At 40.5% G+C, this 21,263-nt stretch overlaps 2 protein-coding genes and 1 long non-coding RNA gene across 5 annotated transcripts; 2 read left to right on the plus strand and 1 right to left on the minus strand.

The window, feature by feature from the left end:
• The first annotated feature begins 53 nt into the window (after window positions 1-53).
• On the plus strand, window positions 54-3,555 carry LOC106940001 (focadhesin-like). Its single transcript, XM_015022601.1, has 6 exons — window positions 54-194; window positions 282-459; window positions 537-634; window positions 1,296-1,547; window positions 1,633-1,708; window positions 3,336-3,555. Exons 1-6 carry the CDS (start codon window positions 69-71, stop codon window positions 3,407-3,409), a joined length of 804 nt encoding a protein of 267 aa, XP_014878087.1. The 5' UTR covers window positions 54-68; the 3' UTR covers window positions 3,410-3,555.
• An 86-nt stretch (window positions 3,556-3,641) lies between these two features.
• Window positions 3,642-16,999, minus strand: LOC106940002 (very-long-chain (3R)-3-hydroxyacyl-CoA dehydratase 4-like). 3 transcript variants are annotated; one of them, XM_015022602.1, is made up of 7 exons: window positions 16,701-16,947; window positions 12,909-13,015; window positions 8,332-8,459; window positions 8,142-8,251; window positions 6,206-6,312; window positions 4,554-4,646; window positions 3,642-3,744 (listed from the first exon to the last, which is right to left on the minus strand). In XM_015022602.1, coding segments are annotated over exons 1-7 (630 nt in total). In that variant the 5' UTR covers window positions 16,703-16,947; the 3' UTR covers window positions 3,642-3,661. The 3 variants fall into 3 exon arrangements, with proteins under 3 accessions (XP_014878088.1, XP_014878091.1, XP_014878090.1); XM_015022605.1 differs by lacking the exon at window positions 16,701-16,947 and having other exon boundaries at window positions 8,332-9,875; window positions 12,909-12,993; XM_015022604.1 differs by lacking the exons at window positions 3,642-3,744; window positions 4,554-4,646 and adding an exon at window positions 5,220-5,679 and having other exon boundaries at window positions 16,701-16,999.
• LOC106940003 (uncharacterized) lies at window positions 9,870-12,025 on the plus strand. Its single transcript, XR_001422974.1, has 2 exons — window positions 9,870-11,533; window positions 11,911-12,025. It is a non-coding gene; the product is annotated as an uncharacterized LOC106940003 (long non-coding RNA).
• Window positions 17,000-21,263: the final 4,264 nt, after the last annotated feature.

A 21,263-nucleotide genomic window follows, 5' to 3' on the forward strand; every position in this document is an offset into this window, starting at 1 on the left:
ATATATATCGCAAAATTGATATTATTACACAGCCCTACTAATTAGAGAAATCAAAGATCAAAACAGGAATGCTGTCCAGCTCCTGGTGTTTGTTCTTGTTTCAGGATGCTGAGGTGGATCTCTATGTGGGTGTGGCCAGGTGTCTGTCTGAGATGTCTGACACGGAGATTGACAGGATCGTTCAGGTGTCAGAGGTCAGTGTGGGGTCAGAAGTCAGTGTGGTGTCAGGAAGTGAGAGCAATTGCTCTGTGAGTAAAGCTGAGCGTTTGTGTGAATCTCAGGCTCAGGTGGAAAAAGCCTGCTTCGTCCTGGCATTCCTCACCTCTCAGGGCAGACTTCCGCTGCTCAGCCTCAATGATGTCATCACCGGTGTGCTCTGTGGTTGGTCAAGCTGCAGACTGGGCTGGATCCTCTTGCAGGCCTTTTACCAGTGTCGGCTGACTGCTGGCACCAGTACAGGTCAGAGTGCAGTTCTGCTGGTAACAGCGGCTCTACTGTCTAAGTCTGCGTGTTGAGCATGCCCGCTTCTCCGTCAGGTGTCTCCAAGCGCATGGAGTGGCTGCTGGAGCTGATGGGACACATCCGGAACATCGCCTATGGAGCGACTTCCATCAGATCTGGAGACACTAAGAAGGTAGGGTCCGGTCAGGTCTGGTCCATTCACCTCCCCTTGCCACACCACACATCCAGTCAGTGAGTCAGTGCTGCTTTTCCACATGTGAGTCATGTTGCTGCATGTCACTGATGACTCAGTATGTGTTGCGCAGGTCCTGTTCTCCAACTAACTCACAGGAATGACTCAACTTCTTATTAAACATAAACCAGAAACCTTTTAGAGCTTCTCTTCAGATATCAGACGCCATTTTACAGCAAAATCTTTTAATATTCTGCAACTTAATTTACCTTGAGGCCTAAGCATGTCAATTGTTTAAACTTTTTTTAGTTTATCAGTACAGCTATATGGGTTTCTATGGTTTTTAATTTTCAAATTCTATGGTCCCTTCTGTTGCATGGTGACCAGAATAGGACATCCACATACTTGCCTACTGTTTTCCACTGCCTCTTGTTATACCCACCAAGGTTTGATGTAAAGAAGGGAGAAAGTTGTTTGTGCAAAATAAGTAGAGGCAGTATTGACTCAGGAGACTGGATTCTGATGCATGCCACACATTTCAGATTTATATTTGTTAAATGGGTTCAAATTATTAATGATTACTATTTTGTGAAAATGTATAGTGTGGATGGTATTTTAGTGGCTAAAAACATGTGGCTACTGTTTGGCTGTTTATCTGCAGGCCACTGACTTCCTGTTCCAGCTCTTTGCTGCTGCTGTCATCTCCTGGGGTGACCACTTCATGCCCCTTCTCTTTGGCATCAGGCCCCAATGGTTCCCATGGCAACCAGATTCCAAGCCTCCAGCACTAGAGCATGGTTTGTATGGGTCACTTTCACTCAGCGAGCTCGCTCTGCCACAGTGCATGCTGGGAGTGTCACACAGCCTGCCGCTGCTGCTAGGCAAAGAGCCATGGAGCAGCCAGACACACAAGGTGAGAAGTGTAAGGTTAGGTGACTTACTGCTGGCTTTAAGGTTATAGGTCCAACATGACAACCGTGTGCGTGTGTGTGTTTCAGTTTATCGACTGGCTCCTCAGCATAACAGAAGGTCCTGAAGAGAATCTGTCAGTCATCATCATCAGCACAGCCAGAGGTGCAGCATGTTTCATTCCTCCATCTGTTTACGGCTCAGGTCTTCTGTAGCTGCTTCTGTACAGTTAGTCCGTTTATTCTCCCTGATGCACTCACATTTGTTCCTAAAAGTGAGTGAGAGTAAACAGACATAACCCAAACAGAGGAGTCATTCTAAAAGAAAAGGCTTTGATTTGCAAACAAATTATTTTTACATTTAGAAATAATAAATGTGTAAGTTTATACTCTATTGGACTTTTCCTTTTTAAATTACACTAATAGCTTTTTCCTTCATGGCATTAGGTTTATTTTTTTCCTTCTTGTGATTCTGAAACAAATGTCTCAAGTGGGTGATTTTTATCATAGGTTTACTCATTGGTATTAGAACTGCCTTGGACCGCAACCACTACAGCTCACACCCAGCTCAGATACTGGCTTCAGGAGAGCAAGACCAGTCTTAGGTTTTTGATTATCACAATATTAGAAAATCTTGTGATGACGATAATATAGGTAAAGATTCCGACGATCAGGTGTGATATCTGCTTGGTCTCTTCCTTCCTCTTTTTGTAATGTGAACTTCCTGCTCTATCACTTCCAGCTCTTGGGGGTAGGGTAGGGTATAGACTTTGTTTTACTGGTAGTCGGCTTTAATATGGGATGTAGAATCTTACAGTTGCATTTGTTGCAGCACCACCTTGTTGAATACTTTGTCATGACCATCGAACTAACATAAACTTCAATGAGATGGTGCAATGAATACAATAAAAACATAAAAATTTATATATAGCATATAAACATACCTTGCTGGCTGACCCGTCTTTAGAGGTTGAAAATAAGTCCTTATGACTAATCTTCAGTATTCATTACACTGTTTTACTTAATTGGCCTTTTCTGCTGCCACTTGTTCTCATACCTCACCAGAGGGGTGCATCTCTGTTAGGTGCCCCAGCAGAACAAACATCCTGAATATTAGTTCCTACTTAAAATTTTCCTAAATAAATGTCCTAATAACACACACACAAAAAAAAAATCATAATGCAAAATAAAACACATGAACTAACCTTTAGCATTTTGGTAGCTTCAGAACTTGGCTAAATATCAGGCTAAAATACAACAGAAATATATTAGCCTGATAATACAATAAATGCGCAATATGTAGTGAGACCCTACCCAGCGGTCATTCCATGACTTTTTGTCCAACCAGCAAGATTTTTTCATCATCTTTGAAAGCAGCCTAGATGTCCAGGTTTCCTTAGGCCATTTTAACATTTTATTTTAAATGATCATCTCCAGTAGATGAAGGCACATCTTTAAGAAACAGAAAATGTGATTTATCTTTTAAGCTTATGTGATTTTTTTTTCTGGGATTTAAAATTCAGAGTTGGACTTAATAACAAAGCTCAACTCTGAACTCCAATAAAGTTAGATTTACTTTATTGGAGTAAATTTGACTTCACATAGATGGAGCCCCCTGATTGCAAGTAGTAGAAGGTTTCCGTGGCAACTTGTACAAATCACCTGAATGAACATCAGTTAGACCTTCCTGATATAAACAGTGATTTGTAATGTTAGATGTTAGAATGGTCAGTTTAGAACGGTTTATTAATTCTGCTGTCCAGCTGACCATCCATGTTCTGATCTGATTCCAGCTGCTCTCCTGGGTCTGAAGTCGTCCACTGAGTTCAAGAAGAAAGCCGTGTGGACCAGAGCATACAGCTGGTAGTTCAGAGGATCCATGGTGGGGTGTTACCATGGTGACATTTGTACACAACATCATCTCTCCTACTTGGTGAAAAAAACTTGAGTGGAAACTGCTACTGTTGCTCTATGGTTAGTCAGAAACATGTTTTCATTAAACTGCTGCAAAAATCTGGCATATCTTTTTTCCTTTTGTGCAATCTGAAATGTTTGTTTGATGAATCAGAAGGTTTGAAAACAGAGTTATCCCGTTGTCCCTGAATAATCCAACTCCGAGTCATTTCTTCTTCTTACTCTTGTAGCGTTTCTCTAGATGGTGTTTCCTCTCCTTCAGCAGCTGCCAGACTGTTACTGAGCCTCCTGCAGGAAACACCAACACAGCTGCCGTTAGAAAGGCTGGCTCGGGGTTTTATCTCTAACTCTTCTTTTTTTCTTTTTTTTTTGATCAAATACTTTTAATTGTATTTTTTTGTAAACAACACAATGCAATAGCAAAGACACATACACCAGAGAAATCCCTCTCATACCAGATCTATTACCCTGACTTGTGCCTATGTTGTACTCGTATAACAGCCAAGTTTTGTGCATAAGTGATACAACCAACAAATGAGGGGTGTGTTGAAGCAGGAGAACATCTAAAAAATGCATGTCTGTATTCCTTGAGGACCAGTGTTGGGAAATACTGATTTCGAGAAACCATTGAACCTAATAGTCAGTGGCCTGCAGATAAGCGACCAAGCAGTAGCCACATACGCAGTTCCCTAGAGAGAAAAATGGAGTACCCACAGAGAACCCAGGCATGCACAGAGAGAACATGATAACCCCAAAGCAGAAAAAGCCCAGGCTGGAATTGAACCCAGCACCTTCTTGCTGCTAGCTAACAGAGCTCTCAACTGCAGCTCCTGTTTGTAGTCATTCTGAGATTCCAAAGGAAACCTCATCAGAGATATCTCTGATCTGAAACATAATCCAGGAAAATCTTCAAAGAACATCAGGACTGGATTCTAATGTCCATCAGAGCCCAACGTAGCAGTTCTACCTTTGTAACACAGAACCTTTGAGATGGGATGAAGATAAAATGTCAGAAAAGTGAAAGCAACATAATGAAGGCCCCATGCAGTGTGTTTGTGTGTGTGTGTGTTTTCAGTTGGACTGCTTTCTTTCCTTACCCACAGCGAGAAGCAGAAGGTAGAGCAGCAGCAGGGAGGGCAGGTGGGGGACTGACGGCTCCAGGTACGGCAGCGCCTCATAAATAATGACACCTGGAGAACAGAGAGATCTGGCCTGAGCTTCACCTGACTGACTGCACAGGTCGGCAGCCCACAAACATGTACACACACAGCTGGAATGAGATCTTTTCACACACATCCTGTTTTAAAATCTGCAGTTCTTTGGCATTCCATTTCCTGTGGTTTCTCACCACCTCCCTTGCACATCAGAACACCTAGTGTGTTGTTGATCAGTAACTCACATTCAAGGTTTTATAAAACCATTCATGCCCCTTAATGATACCCAACTTTCAACGTCCTTTACAAAAGGGAAAGTGTGACTGTACATTTGTTTTCAGTCAGTATTCTGTAGAATGAGGTGTTCAGGGTGCGGACAACTGGCAATTGGCGGCCCTTGGACTTTTATTCAAGATTGGGCTCCCCAGCAAAGGTGGTGAAAGGAGATTATTATTTCATTTGGACAAAATTAGTTAGATACAACATTCACGGATACAAGCGGCCGAAATGGGTTTTCTCCGTAGGGTGGCTGGGCTCTCCCTTAGAGATAAGGTGAGAAGCTCGGTCATCCAGGAGGGACTCAGAGTAGAGTCGCTGCTCCTTCACATCGAGAGGAGCCAGTTGAGGTGGCTCAGGCATCTCGTCAGGATGCCTTCTGGACGCCTCCCTGATGAGGTGTTCCAGGCACATCCCACCGGGAGGAGGCCCCGGGGAAGACCCAGGACACGCTGGAGAGACTGTTTCTTGGCTGGCCTGGGAACGCCTTGGGATACCCCCAGACTAGCTGGAACAGGTGGCTTGGGAGAAGGAAGTCTGGGCCTCCCTACTTGAGCTCCTAACCCCACGACCCGACCCCGGATAAGCGGAAAAAAATGGATGGATAACGTACAGCAGCCATTTCCAGAGAAACAATGACCCGCATCCTGTTCTTGTACTAAGTATAGATTTAACTTTTGTATATACTTTTTCCAATTGAATCCCATATAATGTTCAAGCTGGATGCCTTTCTTTTAGTGAGACAAACATGGAAAACTCCTTTTCAGATTTTGGCTCAACATTGACCTCTTTCCTACAAAAAAAAAAAAAAAAAAAAAAACAATAAAAATTCTGCATAATTTAATGTAGAGCATATAAAAGACTGAAATTTTTTTGTAGCTTTTAAAAAGTTATAGTTTTTATCCTTGTACATTTAACTTGCTGATTTTGGCCCATGGGAGAATAAGTTTGGACACCCCTGTTGCAGAGCCATCATTGGTTGCAGTTTCAGTTTTAGTCTCTGGTACCAGTAAGCTGAAGATGTTTTTCTTCTTAGCATCTGATTGTCTGAAGTTTTGCCGCAGATTCTCAGTTGTATTTCAATCTGGACTTTAAATAGACCATTTTAAAACAACTGTTCAGGGTGGTGGAACCTCTGCCTCGGTCTCAGATCTTCTGCATTTTTCTTTTGCTTCATATTCACAAGTTTGTGTTACTCTGTGATGTAAAGTGAAGAACAATGAAGTTTCTGATTAAAAGGTGACACCATGTTAAACATTTTAGGGGACATCATGATTTTAAAGGCACAGCATGCATTCAGATTTCTGAAGCTTACTCACCTTCAATGATAACTGACAGGATGTATAAGGGGATCCAAAGAGAGTAACGGCTCCACAACATGGCGACGGAAGGTCTTTCCATAACACACAGAAGTTCATGAGGGTACCTGAAGTACAGACAACTCACAAGATGTGACAGGCAACATGGGGTGCGTTCACACTGCAGCCTGAACACTGGGCCACTTCAGGCTGCAGCCTAAAGTAGCCCAGTGTTGTTGTTTTTTTGACATAATGCGACCTGTATCCGATCTTTTCATGGCAGTGTGAACAGCACAGGTCGGATTCTTTTTCGAATGTGACCCATATCCGATACGTATCCGATTCAAATGTGACCTAACGTTCAGGTCGCATTCATCCGAACCGAACGTCACTGATTCTCAACAAATCTCACTATTCTGCGTCCTGATACGTGCAAGCGGGAAGAAAAACAACAACCCTGATGGATTATATGAGGATTAAGTTGTTAATATGCTGCTCCGGCCGGACAACAACTTCAAATATGTAAGCTAAGCTCCACCGTTAGCCTCCATGTTTACTTCCAAAAACAACAACAACTTCTTCTTCTTCTTCTTCTTCTTCTTCTTCTTCTTCTTCTTCTTCTTCTTCTTCTTCTTCTTCTTTTTATGGCAGTTGACAGAACACTGAGAACGCTGATGCTATTGCGCCCTCTAGTGCGCATGCGGGACACTTTCAGATCGTTTGACCGTTCACACTGCAGAAGTTCGCATTTACTGGCAGTGTGAACGGCCCCGGCAAAAAAATCGGAATTGGGTCACTTCAGGCTGTGAACGCACCCATGGACATGCAGTGTGTTGCACTGTTTGACCTGATAAGGGAAGTGTGTTTGGACATTACAGTTGGCAATGTCCTCTTTAGGTGTATTTCTACACAAATCCACTTCCTCTAATTGTGCTTTAACTGAAGGAAGCAGAGTTAAATTCCAACGAGCATCAGAAAGTGACAGTGTTGTTTTTTAACCAAGGCACAGCAGCACAAAACAAAAAAATAATTTAGGGTTAGCAAGCAGCATCCCCAAAAGCCTCTGAACCTTTGTAAAAACAGACCTTGAAGTTCTGATCTGAACACCATGAAGTACGTGTGGGAAGAAAACGAATGGACCGACGATACTGAGGTGATTTTAACTCACATAATTTATGTGAGTTAAAATCAAATCAAATTGTTTTCTTCCCACACCTACTCCATGGTGTTCAGATCAGAACTTCAAGGTCTGTTCTTACAAAGGTTCAGAGGCTTTTGGGGATGCTGCTTGCTAACCCTAAATTATTTTAGCAACTAGACATTGCTAAGAAGATCCTTCTGACTCAGAAACTACAACACAGATAAAATGTAGAGAATTACTACATTAAATGTGGCAACAAATGTCATTCAGGATAAGAATGCTCTTGTTTTATGAAGTTGCGCTTACAGCATGGTTGCATGATGCATCTATATTTGCGAAATTTTAAACATCTACTTCTACCATTAGCTAGGAATGGAAATGTGAAAATATCTCCAATGAATCTTTTGATTTGGAAATAATAAACTAACATCGTGTACAAAGAGACAATGTTATAAATGTGGAACAGAGACAAAGACAACAAAGTACTGTTTTTTTTAACTAAGCATCATAGATTAAGTAATAAGCATGTGTGCAGTTACAATTACATAAAGCAAATAATATACTGATATTATAAATAATATACTTTTTGCTTTTGGTTTCTTGTTGAGTTTTTGCAGCCTTACATTAGGTTTGAGTAGCTCGAAGAATATAGAATATGTATACTTGTAGTGTGAAGAATGCAACTAACAGACCAATTTTTATGTGTAAAATTTAACAAATGCCTATTTATTACAAAACCCTTCTCACTTTTACTTTGAAAGATCTGAGTGAAACGGGCTTGGTGCTCATAAGATATGTGACTGGCTGTTTGCTCACCGTAAGAGGTCCAGTATATTCCACAGGAAAAACTGCACACACACCACTGGCTTACTTTGGATCTCTTCCAACATGATGACCATAATCAGCAGAATGTTTTTCTCAATCACCTAACCAAAGAAATCATGATGAAACCAGAGATTGTTAGAATCAAAAAGGCATCAACAAAGAGGTGAACTGCTGCACACACTTGGATGAAGCGAGGAAGGAGCCGAGCCTTCTCGATGCCGTCTGCGATGTGGAAGATCTCCAGGATGGAGAGCAGCTGGCACAGGCTCATCGCAAAACCCACAGAGTAAAATGTGTCTGCCAGAGCATCTGCAACGATCGCCAAAGGCAACTAAACTAGAGAAACATCTGAGAGGAGTCTTACTTTCACTCACAAGAGTCTTTATTAGGTACAGTTTGCTAAAACCCTCTTTGGATATAAGCAGTTTACTTTTAAAACTGCTTATATTGGGTTGAGATTTGGTGACTGTGGACGCCTTTGAAGTAGATGAATTCATTGTCATTTTGAGATAAGCTGGTCTTCATAACATCCTGCTGGAAGCAACCATTAGAAGATGTGGACACTGGTCATAGTCATGAAGAGGTGAACATGTTCAGTAACAATACGCAGGTAGGCTGTGGAATTTAAACAATGATCAGTTGTAAAGCCAGTCCCAGTCAGCGTGGCTTCACCCGATAAAGTTGCAATAGAAGTTGCCCCCAATACTTTTAAATTGTTTGTTTGGGAGCATTTTGTGTTTCCAGTAGAAATGAGAAACGGCAACAGAGTGACAGACAAGACATGAACAATATGTAAACACTTCAAGAATATATTACTGTGCACCGTGACTAACACTAGCACAATGCAAAGAGACCTTCAGGACCATCACAAGTGAAGAAATTGCCAACACTGCAGACATGCTGAAAAATGTTTTTGCATCTCAGCTTCCACTCTCATGTGGCTGCTGCAGCAATAACAACATACATTGGCATTTTTATTGCAGGTTTTATGAGGGCATTTTCTGTTATGGAAAATCTGGGATTTAGAAGAGTTCTTAATACTTTAGAACCATTCCATCTCTACGAAGAGCTCAAAGCCAGAGTTGTTGGCTATGACGAGTCCAGGACGCTTGTCGCTTGCTGACCAGCATCAGTGAAACTTGAAGAGCTGGCAGCAGATGAAGGGCCTGAAAATCCTTCCCTTAAGACTGGTGTATGTCTTAGACCGATGTAGAGGCTCGGGAGCTGGGGAATCACGAAGTGGCACTGGGAACAGAGGCGGGTCGTCCTTGCATCCCTCGGAGGCAAGGGGCTGGAGAGAACTGTGGTACTCAGGAGACTGACAAACACTGTGGAGCTTGGGAGACTGGGTAGTCTGGAGCCCAGGAGCTAGCCGTACAACCTAGTTCCACAGCTGTGGAAACCTGGAGCCTGAGGTGCTGCTGCTGATGTAAGAATGGGTACTGATGTTGCTGGCTGGGAATGTGGCTGGAGACGAGACTGGTGCAGGAGACGTGACTGCAGCTGCTGAAGATGAAGCCGCGGCTAGAGATCTGGAGAGTGGAGACCGGGAAGGAGTAACAGGAATTGTGGAGAAGGGCAAAGGGCAGAAGGCTGGGACCGATGTAGAGGCGCTTAATACTGGAGTTGTATGCGCTTATTACTAAGCTGGAGGTGGATTGCCAGCCATTACTGTCAGAGCTGCCTGATGGTGCCACTCTGCCTCCTTGAACAACTCCGTTAAGCCTATGGAAGGGAGATTTGGAATCCAGTCCTGCACCACATTTACTTTGTCGCCACAAAGCAAATCTTTGGGGTAGTGAACATGATTTTGCCATGGTGTCAATTAATTATTTTCTAAGTAAGTTGTAATTGTTAAGATTCTCTTAAATACAGGAATTCTGCTGGGTCCTACTGGCTGGATTGTTCTGTCATGTTCAGTGTTTGTAGAGTGGACCCATTAAGAAGCAGGCATGTAACATAGAGTTGATTTTTTGTGATTTTAATGAAAAGATGAAGAAACTTGCAGAGGAAGGCAAAAAAGGAACAAGACCATGAACTCCAGGGGGCGCTGACAATGGCGAGCAGACAGGAAAGATGACAAGAAGAGAGGATACTAATGAATCAGAAACAAAGGCTTAAATAATGGGGAGGTTGAATGCTGAACAAAATGCCTGGGCTGATGAGCTAAGTGATTGCAGGTGTGGGTGGAGGGGGAGAGAAGGTGGCACAAGGGGCAAGGAAGAGTACACAGGGAAAAGGGAAGTAATTCTAACACTACAGATTAACTTGACTAAAGAAACATAATAAACTAGCATGACAAAGAATAATTATAATAATAATTAAACATAGCTAGAAACACTAAGGAAAACAAAAAAAGGTAAACAGGAACAAGACAGATCGAACCAAAATAAGAAAGTAACACAAAATAATAATGAAGCTAGAAGGAAATCAAACTACAAAACAACCTTGTTAGGATCCTGGGCAACAGCCCAGGATCCTAACAAGTTTAACAATAACCTTATTTACACTTATTATGAAGGCAAAAATATTTGTAAAGAACAAAAGGAAAAGGAATAGTTTACTTATTTTTTTAGTTATTTCTTTAAATATATATGTTCAGTTTTTCGGAAGTTAAGTGTGAATGTCATATTTTTTAATGAAAATTTATAGAAGGCCATGCATAGCTGAAGTTCTGCTCCAAAGGCTGAGATTCAATAAATCAGAAAAAGAAAGATATCAGTTGAATTTGTGACAAAACTTCTAGATATACGTAATAAAAGTCTTTTTTGCAGCATAAATTTGATCTTGTTGTCTTTAAACTGTTATGAAAATGTTGTTCAGCCTTAGACTAATTTTGGTGAACTCAATGTTGCGTCTCATCTTGTGGGTTTTAGGTATTGTTCGTTACACTCCTGTTAGATGAAAGGTATTATTATGAATACATTGACTGTTGTAGCTTGGAGCAAAGTTCCCTGTTTTTATTTTTCAAACCATTCTGAGTAAACCTGAAAGATTGCTGTGAGTACACTGATAAATTGTCTTTGATTTCCTTAGTTTGGGACATCAACATTCTGCCAATAATTATGAGGAAACCAATCTTATCCACCAATCTTATCTACCTTATCAAAGGTCTGAAAATCAGCCACTGTTTATTTCTGCTCTGCCATGAGAGAGCGCTGACTGACAGACCCGCCAGGTCACGTCTATGGACCTGGTGGGTCCAAATACTCACCTCACTGTTGACAACTTAGCGATTTTGTCATTAAATTTAGCAACTTTTAGACAAAACATTGGTATCAGCCAAATTCGGAATCAGCAACACAGGTTTTTTTTTATGATCAGTGATTAATCAGAAAACTGTAATCCGTCCACCTCTCGTGAAAATTCCAGTAGATTGGTAGGTTCTAAGGCTGCACAGTGGCACAGTTGGTAGAGCTGTTGCCATGCAACAAGAAGGTTCTGGGTTCGATTCCCGGCCCCGGTCTTTCTGCATGGAGTTTGCATGTTCTCCCTGTGCATTCGTGGGTTTTCTCCGGGTACTCCGGTTTCCTCCCACAGTCCAAAAAACATGACTGTTAGGTTAATTGGTCTGTCTAAATTGCCCCTAGGTGTGTGTGTGTGTGCGCATGGTTGTGTGTCTGAGTTGCCCTGCGACAGACTGGCGACCCGTCCAGGATGTACCCCGCCTCTCGCCCGGAACGTTAGCTGGAGATAGGCACCAGCACCCCTCCCGACCCCACTGAGGGACAAGGGTGTTCAGAAAATGGATGGATGGTAGGTTCTAAAATTACCAAACCTTCTTGCCTGATGCCAACAACCATCATTCTGATGTTCAATTTGATTTTTCAGAAAAATATTTGCTGTATTTTGGTGAATCAGCAACTACAAAAAAAGGAAACAATAAAAATTTAAACAAGCATCCTCCTGTAAATGTTGGGATTTAAAGGCTTCCTCAGGCTGGTTTTCTTCTGCTAAACAACCTGTAGTTTTAGTTTAATTCCTTTCCCAGGTGAAGGCCTAGGTTTGTCAGTAATCCAGAACTTCTTTCATAAAAATAAGCTTCAATTTATGTCTAGTTACCCTGCACTTCAATACAATTACCTCCATCTTTTTTTTTTTTTTTACATTAATGTCAATTCAGTTCAGTGTTATTTCCACAGGAACTTTTTCGGGTAAACAGGTTGCATTTATATACAGTTTTAAACAGTTTATGGTATCCATTTGATAAATTTCAGCTCATTCCAATGTAGCAGATTCAGATTCAAATCCAGTACAGTTTAGTTTCCTATTCCACAGTTAACGATTCCAGGACAGGAAGACATGTTTATCCAAGTAAACCATTCAATTCAATCAATGAACCTATCTGCCACCCTAAGCAAGTACTGGGCAACAGTGGAGAATAATACCTATTACCTATTAACACCTATTACGTATTAACAAGAAGAAACCCCCAAAAGAAGAACTATTTGATAAAACAATTCTAGCAGAGTTCAGTCGCTTTCATTCCAGCTCTGTTGCTCATCACCCCCCACTTTCATGACCCTCAACCTGTTCAATAAACTTAATGTAAAGTGGAGAAACCAGCAAGCCTGGTGCTGACAGCACCGTTTGGCTTCAACCAGATAGATCCAGCTTCCTGTTGGGAAAAGATGTCGACTTCTTCAATTCAAACCATAGAACAATGTAACCTGCAACAAGCTCTAGAGAGGCTTTCAGCATTCATGTTGGAGGACAGAAATGCAGCAAGATTATCATATCTTATTCTTTTTAACTTACCTTGACCAAAGGTAAAAAATCTTGCAATGTTGTTAGCCAGGATCCATGTGTGACCACAAAATTGGAACAAGTTATAGGAGAAAATGTAGACCAGTCTAAAGCTGTACCTGCAGGAGAAGAAGAAGTCACAAAGATATTTAGTTCTAAAGACTACATAATACACAGATACACTGGATTGATTTCATATTGGAGTTAACTGTGAGATGCTTTATAAGATGTATCCTTGTTTGTGTCTTCTAGCACCTCTTATCTCTCTCCGTTTAAACTTGATCTTGAAATGTCCATTCTGCTGGAACCGGACAGTTTATTGTTGAAACAACACAGGTTGATGCTTCAGGCACTTATGTGATGCTCTTGTGAGTTTTCAGCACAATAAAATCTTAAGCTGAACATTATTAAAGACCTTGGACTGATCAACATTTTTAACCTTGTACAGATGGTGGGTTTTATGTCTGCTTATGGCCTATTGATGCTGGTGGTTCACTGCAAAAAAGTATGAGAGGGACTGTTGAGGAAGAAAATCTCATTTGGAGAGAGGTCAGAGGCATATGCAGAGACTATGACAAACATCATCCTCAACAGTCTAACAATCTCAACTGATAATATGTAATGCATAAATAATGGATCTATGTCGGACAGGATGCATGTTCACCTTATGGACTAACCTACCTTTACCTGACCTGCTGACATACTGCATAAAACTTCTCACTTTGTAGTAATTGTCTCCAGAGCTGAGCCGTGAGCATATTATTGATCAGTCACCATTTGTTTTCATAAATTACTCTGAGAAGAATCAGATGACTCACATCTTCCTTACTAAAACAAATGTTTTCATAACTTCACAGCAGGGGAGGCCAATCATTGGCCAAGTCGCGCCATAAGAGCAAGCACTTTCCCTCCAAAACAGGTGGTGGCAGCGGTTATAATATCAATATACTTCTGTATTTATTAACATAACAAGGCCTTTAAAAATGATCTATCTTTAGTTAATTATTTTGAGAATACGGATGTTGTGCTGCGAAATGGCTCTGGTTTCGATCAGTTGTTGGTCACCTTTGAGTAAGCAACAGTCCCATCCTCGCCACCTCTATGAAAATTCTCTGGCTCTGCTGTCTGCTGTGAGGATAACCAGTGAGGATATATCGGAAAGAACTGATAAACTGATGCTTTTAACTCTGCAACATCTCCTTTTTCTGAGCCTTAAAGGAGAAGTATTATGGGTTTTCCAGGCACATAGTGTCGTTTTATAACACAGTCAAGTAATTATGTTACCTCCCAGGAGTGGATGTCCCAGCAAATTTGTTCCAAAGTTAGAAAATGCTCACAAAAATGACAAAAATTCTAAATGTTAATGTACTAGCAGTGGCGATGGAAAGAGACCCATCAGGCATGGCTGGTGTGGGAGAGTTGAAGGAAAAAGTTTCTCTTAGGTTTATAAATTTGCATCTGATTGAAGAACAAGTTTACTGGAGTAGTATTGTTTGGAAAAGTTTGTCCAAAATACACATTTGGAATAAAAAATGGAAAAAAGGTTAATTAAATTTACAGTGGGCTCATGGTTTTAACGAGGTGAGGGAATACAGCCACATAGCTTGAAAGACAGAATACTTGAGATCTCTTCTATAAATGCTTATAATTGTGAATTTCAATAGTTCAAACACCAAATGTTTGTACTACTACCACTGTGTGTACAGTAATACACACAGTGGAAACAGTTTTAGCACTACCCTAGAAGCTAACAGCAACTGTCTTCCATGTTACTCATCTTGGAGGTTCAGCCAATCAGCACCAAAGAAAATGACTGGCACTAATTGATTGGCTGTTTTGCAAAGACTAACCAATAGCGTGTCAGGTAGCATTGAGAGTAGGTGTTTCAGCGTTGAAAGCAATTTTCCTTTGATTATAGACTTTATGAAAAAAATCAGAAAATGGACAAATAGGCCTCCTGGGAGTCCAGTTCTATTTGGGCCAAGCAGATACCACAAGGGGGCAGTACACAGTGGACAGCACATAGACAACTGGACATCAGTCATTCTGATCAATTATGTCAGGGGAGAAATGAGTGCTAGACTCATATTCACTCAACGGGAAGAGCTCTAGACTGGCTCCCTGAGGTCCACCGCTTCTGCTGTTGATGCAGCTGCTGGTGTTGATAATTAAAGTTTTCTTCTCTGCCTGGCCTTCTGCTGCTCTTCTACTGTTAATTGCCTTTCTATAAGAATGGGAGGAATCTGTCAACTTTGACTGTGTGCTTTTCACCTTTAACCACCCAGAGATGTTCCCAGATAGGTGATGTAAGCTTAGACAAGTATGGGTCATTATGTGAGAGTGGAAACCAATCAATAAAGTCCACTAAAACATGCAAATCACCCCCATGCTAAACACTCTAAAAACAAAAAGTATGCATTACAAATAGAAGTGCACCAATTGCAGTTTTCTGGATCACCGATCTTGAAAAAGCCTGACTTATTGATTCCGATTTTGACCAGTACTGATGTTCTTTGAAAAGTCATTAAGTATAGTGACAGAATAGGCACATTGGTGACAGTGGGGTGACCTGGTAGGTGGGACGGTCAATCAGTCTCTCTCATTGGCAGCAGAGCAGAAAGAGACAGGGGCTGATTTTAAGACATTTGTGGAGGAAGACCATCAGCTCATAACCCAAAATTAAGGAAATCAGAGAAGTTTCACCATCTGACAAAGTCAAAGGCAACAAAGACCTAATAACAGCTGTTGGCATTGTTGCTTGGTGGGGGAGGCATGGTGGTTTGGGTGTTTTTTTTTTTAGCCTCAGACATGCACAGCTGGCAGTCTTTGAGTGGACCAAGAAATCCTCTGACTCAGTGTGAGCTGATACTTTGCCCACATTTCAAGAATGGCTGAGAAAAAGAGTAGCGGTGTTAAAATGACTCTGCCAAAGTCCATTCCCCAACATGACTGAAATATTGACTAGTGGAATGAAATTCCTCTGACAAAATCAGAGTGTAGAACCTGTTGTATTTTAGATTTAGTAACATTTAGAACAAAAGCCATATCGTTTTTTATTATGTCCTGATATGTGAAACTCTAAACTTATACTATTTTTACTGTGACTGTATGCATAAGAATAATGTCAATGGGTTTCACCAGAATAGAATAAAATGATTCTAACTGGGGAAATTCCAGTGTATCATCAGCAAATAATAATTGCAAACATAAAGAAATTTATACAGTTGTCTGCAGGGAAAAAACATCACAGATATGATTAAATAGAAAAATAAAGAAAATTATCAACCTACCATGCTAGTTTTTATCCCTCACACTCTGGGTATCTCAGTGGATGTGGCAGTGTTTCAAACCTCATCTGTATCTAATTATTTTGGTCTAAATAATTAAAATGTTATCAGGTTTCAGATCATTTAATCAGCTCAAACTAACATATAAAACTTTAACATACGTTATTCTAATTGTACTAGCTCATGTTTCAGGTAGAGACTTAAAATACATGCTGTTGATATGTTCTATCGCCACAGAAAATGTAAAAAACTATAAATAAGAAGCTTACACATAGTAAACCTCATCAAACCATATTTGATCCTTTAAGTACATCTGAGTTATTTTGTAAGTATTTCATGGGTATAATCCAGTTCTCCCAGGCTGTGGTTAATGTTCACATACTAGAAAATCTATAGATTTTTAAACTGAGCCTCTGTCCGTACAACTGAGCATTAACTACAGCTAGTCATTTGTAACCCCACCCTAAAGAGAACATTCCTAAGTAACTCCACTGTGACGCTCAAAGTTCTCACTCACATGCTCCCTCTGATGCCTTCCTTTAAGCAGGTTCTGGATTTGCTCTCAGTTCAGATATCCATGTTTCCAGTTTGAACTTCAGTTCAGCTGATCTGAGACTGCAAACAGACCAAATGCTGCAGCGCTTCCTCTGTGCTGACTGCAGCCGTTATGTCTTCACTAAGAATAGGAAGTGAAAATTCCATGTGCAAGCCAGGCTGTTGAATAGTCCCAGCCCCTTAAAGAAAACTATGAAAAGACTGGCTGCCAAGAACATGCAGTCTGAGTGGGGAGAGAACGGGGCGGGGACAATGGAAAAACATGTATATGTGCAGAAATGACTCAGACACCTCGAGGCACTGACAAGAATCTAGAACTGCCACCATTTGTACAGACTTTTTTTCTTCAACTCAAAATGTATATATTTTTGCACAGTTTTGACTTAGCTTCTGCTCTGAATGTGATGCTTTTTCAACAAATGGCATTTTTTTTGAGTATGTATAATCTAGTTAAAGATTAATCGATTACTAAATTATTCATCCATCCATTATACACGCTTATCCCAGGGGTGATGGTGCCTCCAGCGGTCAATGGGTGAGAGACAGGTTACCCTGGACAGGTTGTCAGTCCATTGCTAAATTATTAAAATAGTTCACAATTATTTCAATAATCGATTCATAACAATTACTCAAATTTATTAATAGTTTCAGAAACAACAGAAAAATTGCAGAGGGAAAAAGAACATTGTTCTGACAAATTTTACATGAAAATCTAAAATATGTATTTTATACTATTCTAACCATGAAGGACACATAGAATAATAAATTATAGTAAATAAAATGTATGTCTAATTAAAGAAGGACCCGACTGTCATGTACAGTAGAGGACCTGTAGTGCTATGGACTTGTTCCTTTTCCAGATTTCCTGGGACCCTTGTGATAGTGTATGAAATCATGAACTCTTTGAAATATCAGGAGACTTTAATAACAGATTCTATAACTCAGGGGTCATCACTGAATTATTTAGACGAATAATCCAAAACAACCAAATCAACCCAGAAAAGATTCTTAAGACTCAATCCTCACATCTAAATCCTGTGAAATTAGATCTGTGGACAGAGCTAAAGACAAAAAGGAATCAGGGAAGAGCCAGGATGGAAGTTTGATGAAGATTGAGGCTGGATTTAGCATTTTTCAGAGTGAGATTATACTAATGGAATAAAATCTGAACTGATTTTATTCTGCTAGAATAAAAAAAAATTAAAGGTTTTGTTGGCTCTAGTGGCCTTTATTTGAAAGTAGTTTGACAGGAAAGTGGGTAATGAGAGAGGGAAGAAATGCAGTGGGTCATGCTTTGCCTCTGCGCCACCACAGCACCCCAGAATGAAACTTTTTAAGTGCCAACCAATTAATCCGGGTCTGTATTATCTTTGTTTAATTTATATCATCCACCACAGCTTACATGTATTCTATCTTTGTCAGTATTCATTACATTGTGTTGCAAAACAATCACGCCCCATTTTATTTTTAAGATGAGTAGAATATGTGCAACCCTTTCTTTTATCCCTCTCTGGATTCCCGGGGCTGACCAGCCCTTCTTCTGCCCTGTGAGGTGGGGCTGTGCTGCTCTCTAGTGGTTATAACAGAAAGATCAGCAGCTTGGCCCAGCTTAACTCCTGGAACTCATGTTGGGGGACCAACCTGCAAATCTGTCAGACGGATGTTCAGTCAACACCAAGGGCTGTTTTAATGACACAGATGTTGTTGGAGCTTCAGTGTTTTTATGTTGTCAGTTTACATTGTCCGATTGTTGTGCAGAATGACCAGGAGCCCACTGATAATGAGTTTTATTCTCTTAGAAAGTGTATTATTCAGCAGAAGTCCATGACTGTCGGTAAAGTCACACCATCAGCGAGTGAAGCTGAGGAACAGCCAGCCAGTGTTTCCACTGTTATCAGACAGAGATGTTCCACAGACTGCTTTCTTTCTATGTTCTTATTAAATCAGATAAGCATTTCAAATGTTAATGAGTTACTCCATGAGTCAGTGAAGTCTGAATTTTATTGATCTTAAGCACAGATCCTGTTTCTCACCTTCAGACAGAGTAAACTTCATGGTCAGCCTCATGGTGTTGTGATCCTTCGGTTGTTTAGACTTGTAGTTTGTCATTTTTCTCTTTTGAAGTCCTTAGTCTATGTTCAGTTATTCTTATTGTTGGTGTGTAGTTGATCAGTATTTATTTCTATTACCATCCTGAGGGGTGTTTCACAAAAGTAGGATTACAAAATCCAGGATAAGAAATAAAGCCAAGTTTGACATAGCACCGTCAGTTCATCCTGACTTTAACTATTTCACAAAGACCAAACCAGGCTTAGGAGTTGTGACTGTTACATAATTGGTCTGGTGGTATAGATAAACCTTTTGGAGGCAACCTCAGCAACCACACACTAATGACAACAGAGAGAAACATAAAAATCAGGAAAGAAGTAATTAGAGAAGTAGAAGAGTACAGCCAACTGTCAGGGCTAACAGGTTATCTCTGTTATAATGGTAGAAACACATCTAAAGTTTGTCTGTCCTCTGTTGAATCATATTCAGTGATTGGGCCACAAGCCAGGCTTTTAATTTAGAAAAGAAATCAAATAAAACTGAGCTGATCTCCAGTATGAGCGCTCAAGGCCGATGGAAGGTCCAATGGAAATCAGATTAGTCGGTTTGGAAGATATTAGGATTTTGGCCCGTTGTTTGTAATATCATATCCTCTCGGTTATTATATCTTAGTTCCTGCATCATGTGGTGGACTGGACTCAGCAACCTTTGTGACTTGTTGAAAGTTGTAATGACCTTAGCTGCTGGTGATAGTGGAAACACAGCTTATTTACATCTATTTTGCACATGTAAATGAAGGCTTGTCGAGGCATGCACTCACTTCATACAGCTGGATGGTTCTGGGTCCTCTGCAGTTTTCTGGACTTAAAGGAGAAGCAGCATGTTATAGTAGGAAATCCACATAGTCTTGTACATGAGGGCTCCTGTCTTTTAAAATGGATAAAATGTTAAATTGGGAATTCATATAATTCACAGTCATGTTTTTGCAAGTTTGCAGTTTCTCCATGAAAAACTGCCATCCTCTTGGCTGCTTCTCCGACTGTGTTCTCACTGGATTCTGTTAGGGGTGTCAGAGTAAAGACACCACACTTTCATATTTTCATTTGACGTTTTGAGCACCTCGTACCAATTTCCTTCCACTTTAACAGTAAACAATTTCCCTGATGTTCCAAAACAATGTTATCACTTATTTGCCTTTAATAAGTTGGACCGATGATTTTAACTCGGTTTTTATGGTTATTCAAGATGAGCTTTTTGTAACAAGCTGAGTGATAGGATCAGTTTTTTATGAGAAAAATGAACAGAGTGATCTCATAATGTCAGTCAGTATAAGGCTGAGTCTCCAGTATCTGCAAAAGAAGATGTCTTCCTTTGCCTGGAGATATGGATAGCTTTTATGGACATTTTAGAAACTTCTGAAATATTGAATATATGACCTAAGAGGTTTCATTTATTTATCTTTGCTGCTGCAGTACAGAACCTCCGCGTGCTCAGTAGCAGAAAAAAGGGAAAGAATGATCTGATCTGTAGTGCCCTCTTCTTGTAAGCCACTTGTGTCGCTGACTTAATCTTTTCTGACTACTAGCCTGAGATGATGGATTGCCTGATATTTTAATGTGGACTCCAGAAGTAACTGTATCTCCTCAAGACCTGCAGTCACCAAGCTGACGCACAAAAATAGTAGTCTAAAAATATTCTGTTTGTATAGCAGAGATTACAGTATCCCAGTTTAGCTGGAGTCAAGTTTTGGAAAAACAAGGTTCTCAAAGTGTCTGAGTAATGAAATGACAAGAATTTCCTTTGATCAAAACAAAAAGTTGTTGGTGGGCAGTGTTTATAGTTTTAAAGAGGTAAAATTAAAGAAGTATAAAACAACATTGAAATGTGTTTAAGAATTGTGAGACAAGTTTCTGACCCTGTCACGGTGGGTCGGCCTCCTTTTAAGCAGATGATTAACTCCTTACCTGGGCCAATAAGCAAACAAAAGAATAAGTAATAATAGTAATGTCAATTTTCTGCGCTGTTTTAGAATTGCAGTCTGCCTGTAGTTTTAGCAATGGCAGCGGAGGAAGTGAAGGAAGTTGTTGAGTTCACGTTTCCAAATATTAAATTAATATCAACAGCTGCCTCATTCAGATTGGCTTTTCTCTCTTCACAGCGGAGGATGGTTGTTTAAAGCACAGGAAATTTCAGATCAACTTCATAGAGTTGTAGTGGAGCATTACCAGCCTGGTGAAAACCTGCTTTTTCTATGCTTTACTTCGTCCAGAGGCTCTGGGCTCCAGTTTGATAGAAAATTGCGTGTGCTGTAAACCAGTGGTCCCCAACCTTTTTATTACCACGGACCGGTCAAGACTTGGAAAATTTTGCTGCGGCCCGGGTGTCGGGGGGTGAACAGTCTGCATGTTGGTGTTCTCGCTAAATCCTGCATATACCCAATATGGGTTGTCTTGGCCTTTTTATCGCAGCCTGTGGG

The sequence above is a fragment of the Poecilia latipinna genome, unplaced genomic scaffold (genome assembly GCF_001443285.1).
Source record: "Poecilia latipinna isolate Pla-1442-1.1 unplaced genomic scaffold, P_latipinna-1.0 Scaffold3056, whole genome shotgun sequence".
Lineage (NCBI taxonomy): Eukaryota > Metazoa > Chordata > Actinopteri > Cyprinodontiformes > Poeciliidae > Poecilia > Poecilia latipinna.

Excerpts from the sequence above, each read along its gene's own strand:
- LOC106940001 (XM_015022601.1), top strand. The coding sequence starts at position 69 with ATGCTGTCCAGCTCCTGGTGTTTGTTCTTGTTTCAGGATGCTGAGGTG. Across the intron at positions 460-536 it reads GACTGCTGGCACCAGTACAG|GTGTCTCCAAGCGCATGGAG; the intron begins GTCAGAGTGCAG and ends CTTCTCCGTCAG. Across the intron at positions 1,709-3,335 it reads CATCATCAGCACAGCCAGAG|CTGCTCTCCTGGGTCTGAAG; the intron begins GTGCAGCATGTT and ends ATCTGATTCCAG.
- LOC106940002 (XM_015022602.1), bottom strand. Across the intron at positions 4,647-6,205 it reads CCTGTCAGTTATCATTGAAG|GTGTCATTATTTATGAGGCG; the intron begins GTGAGTAAGCTT and ends TCTGTTCTCCAG. Across the intron at positions 3,745-4,553 it reads CCTTCTGCTTCTCGCTGTGG|GAGGCTCAGTAACAGTCTGG; the intron begins GTAAGGAAAGAA and ends TGTTTCCTGCAG.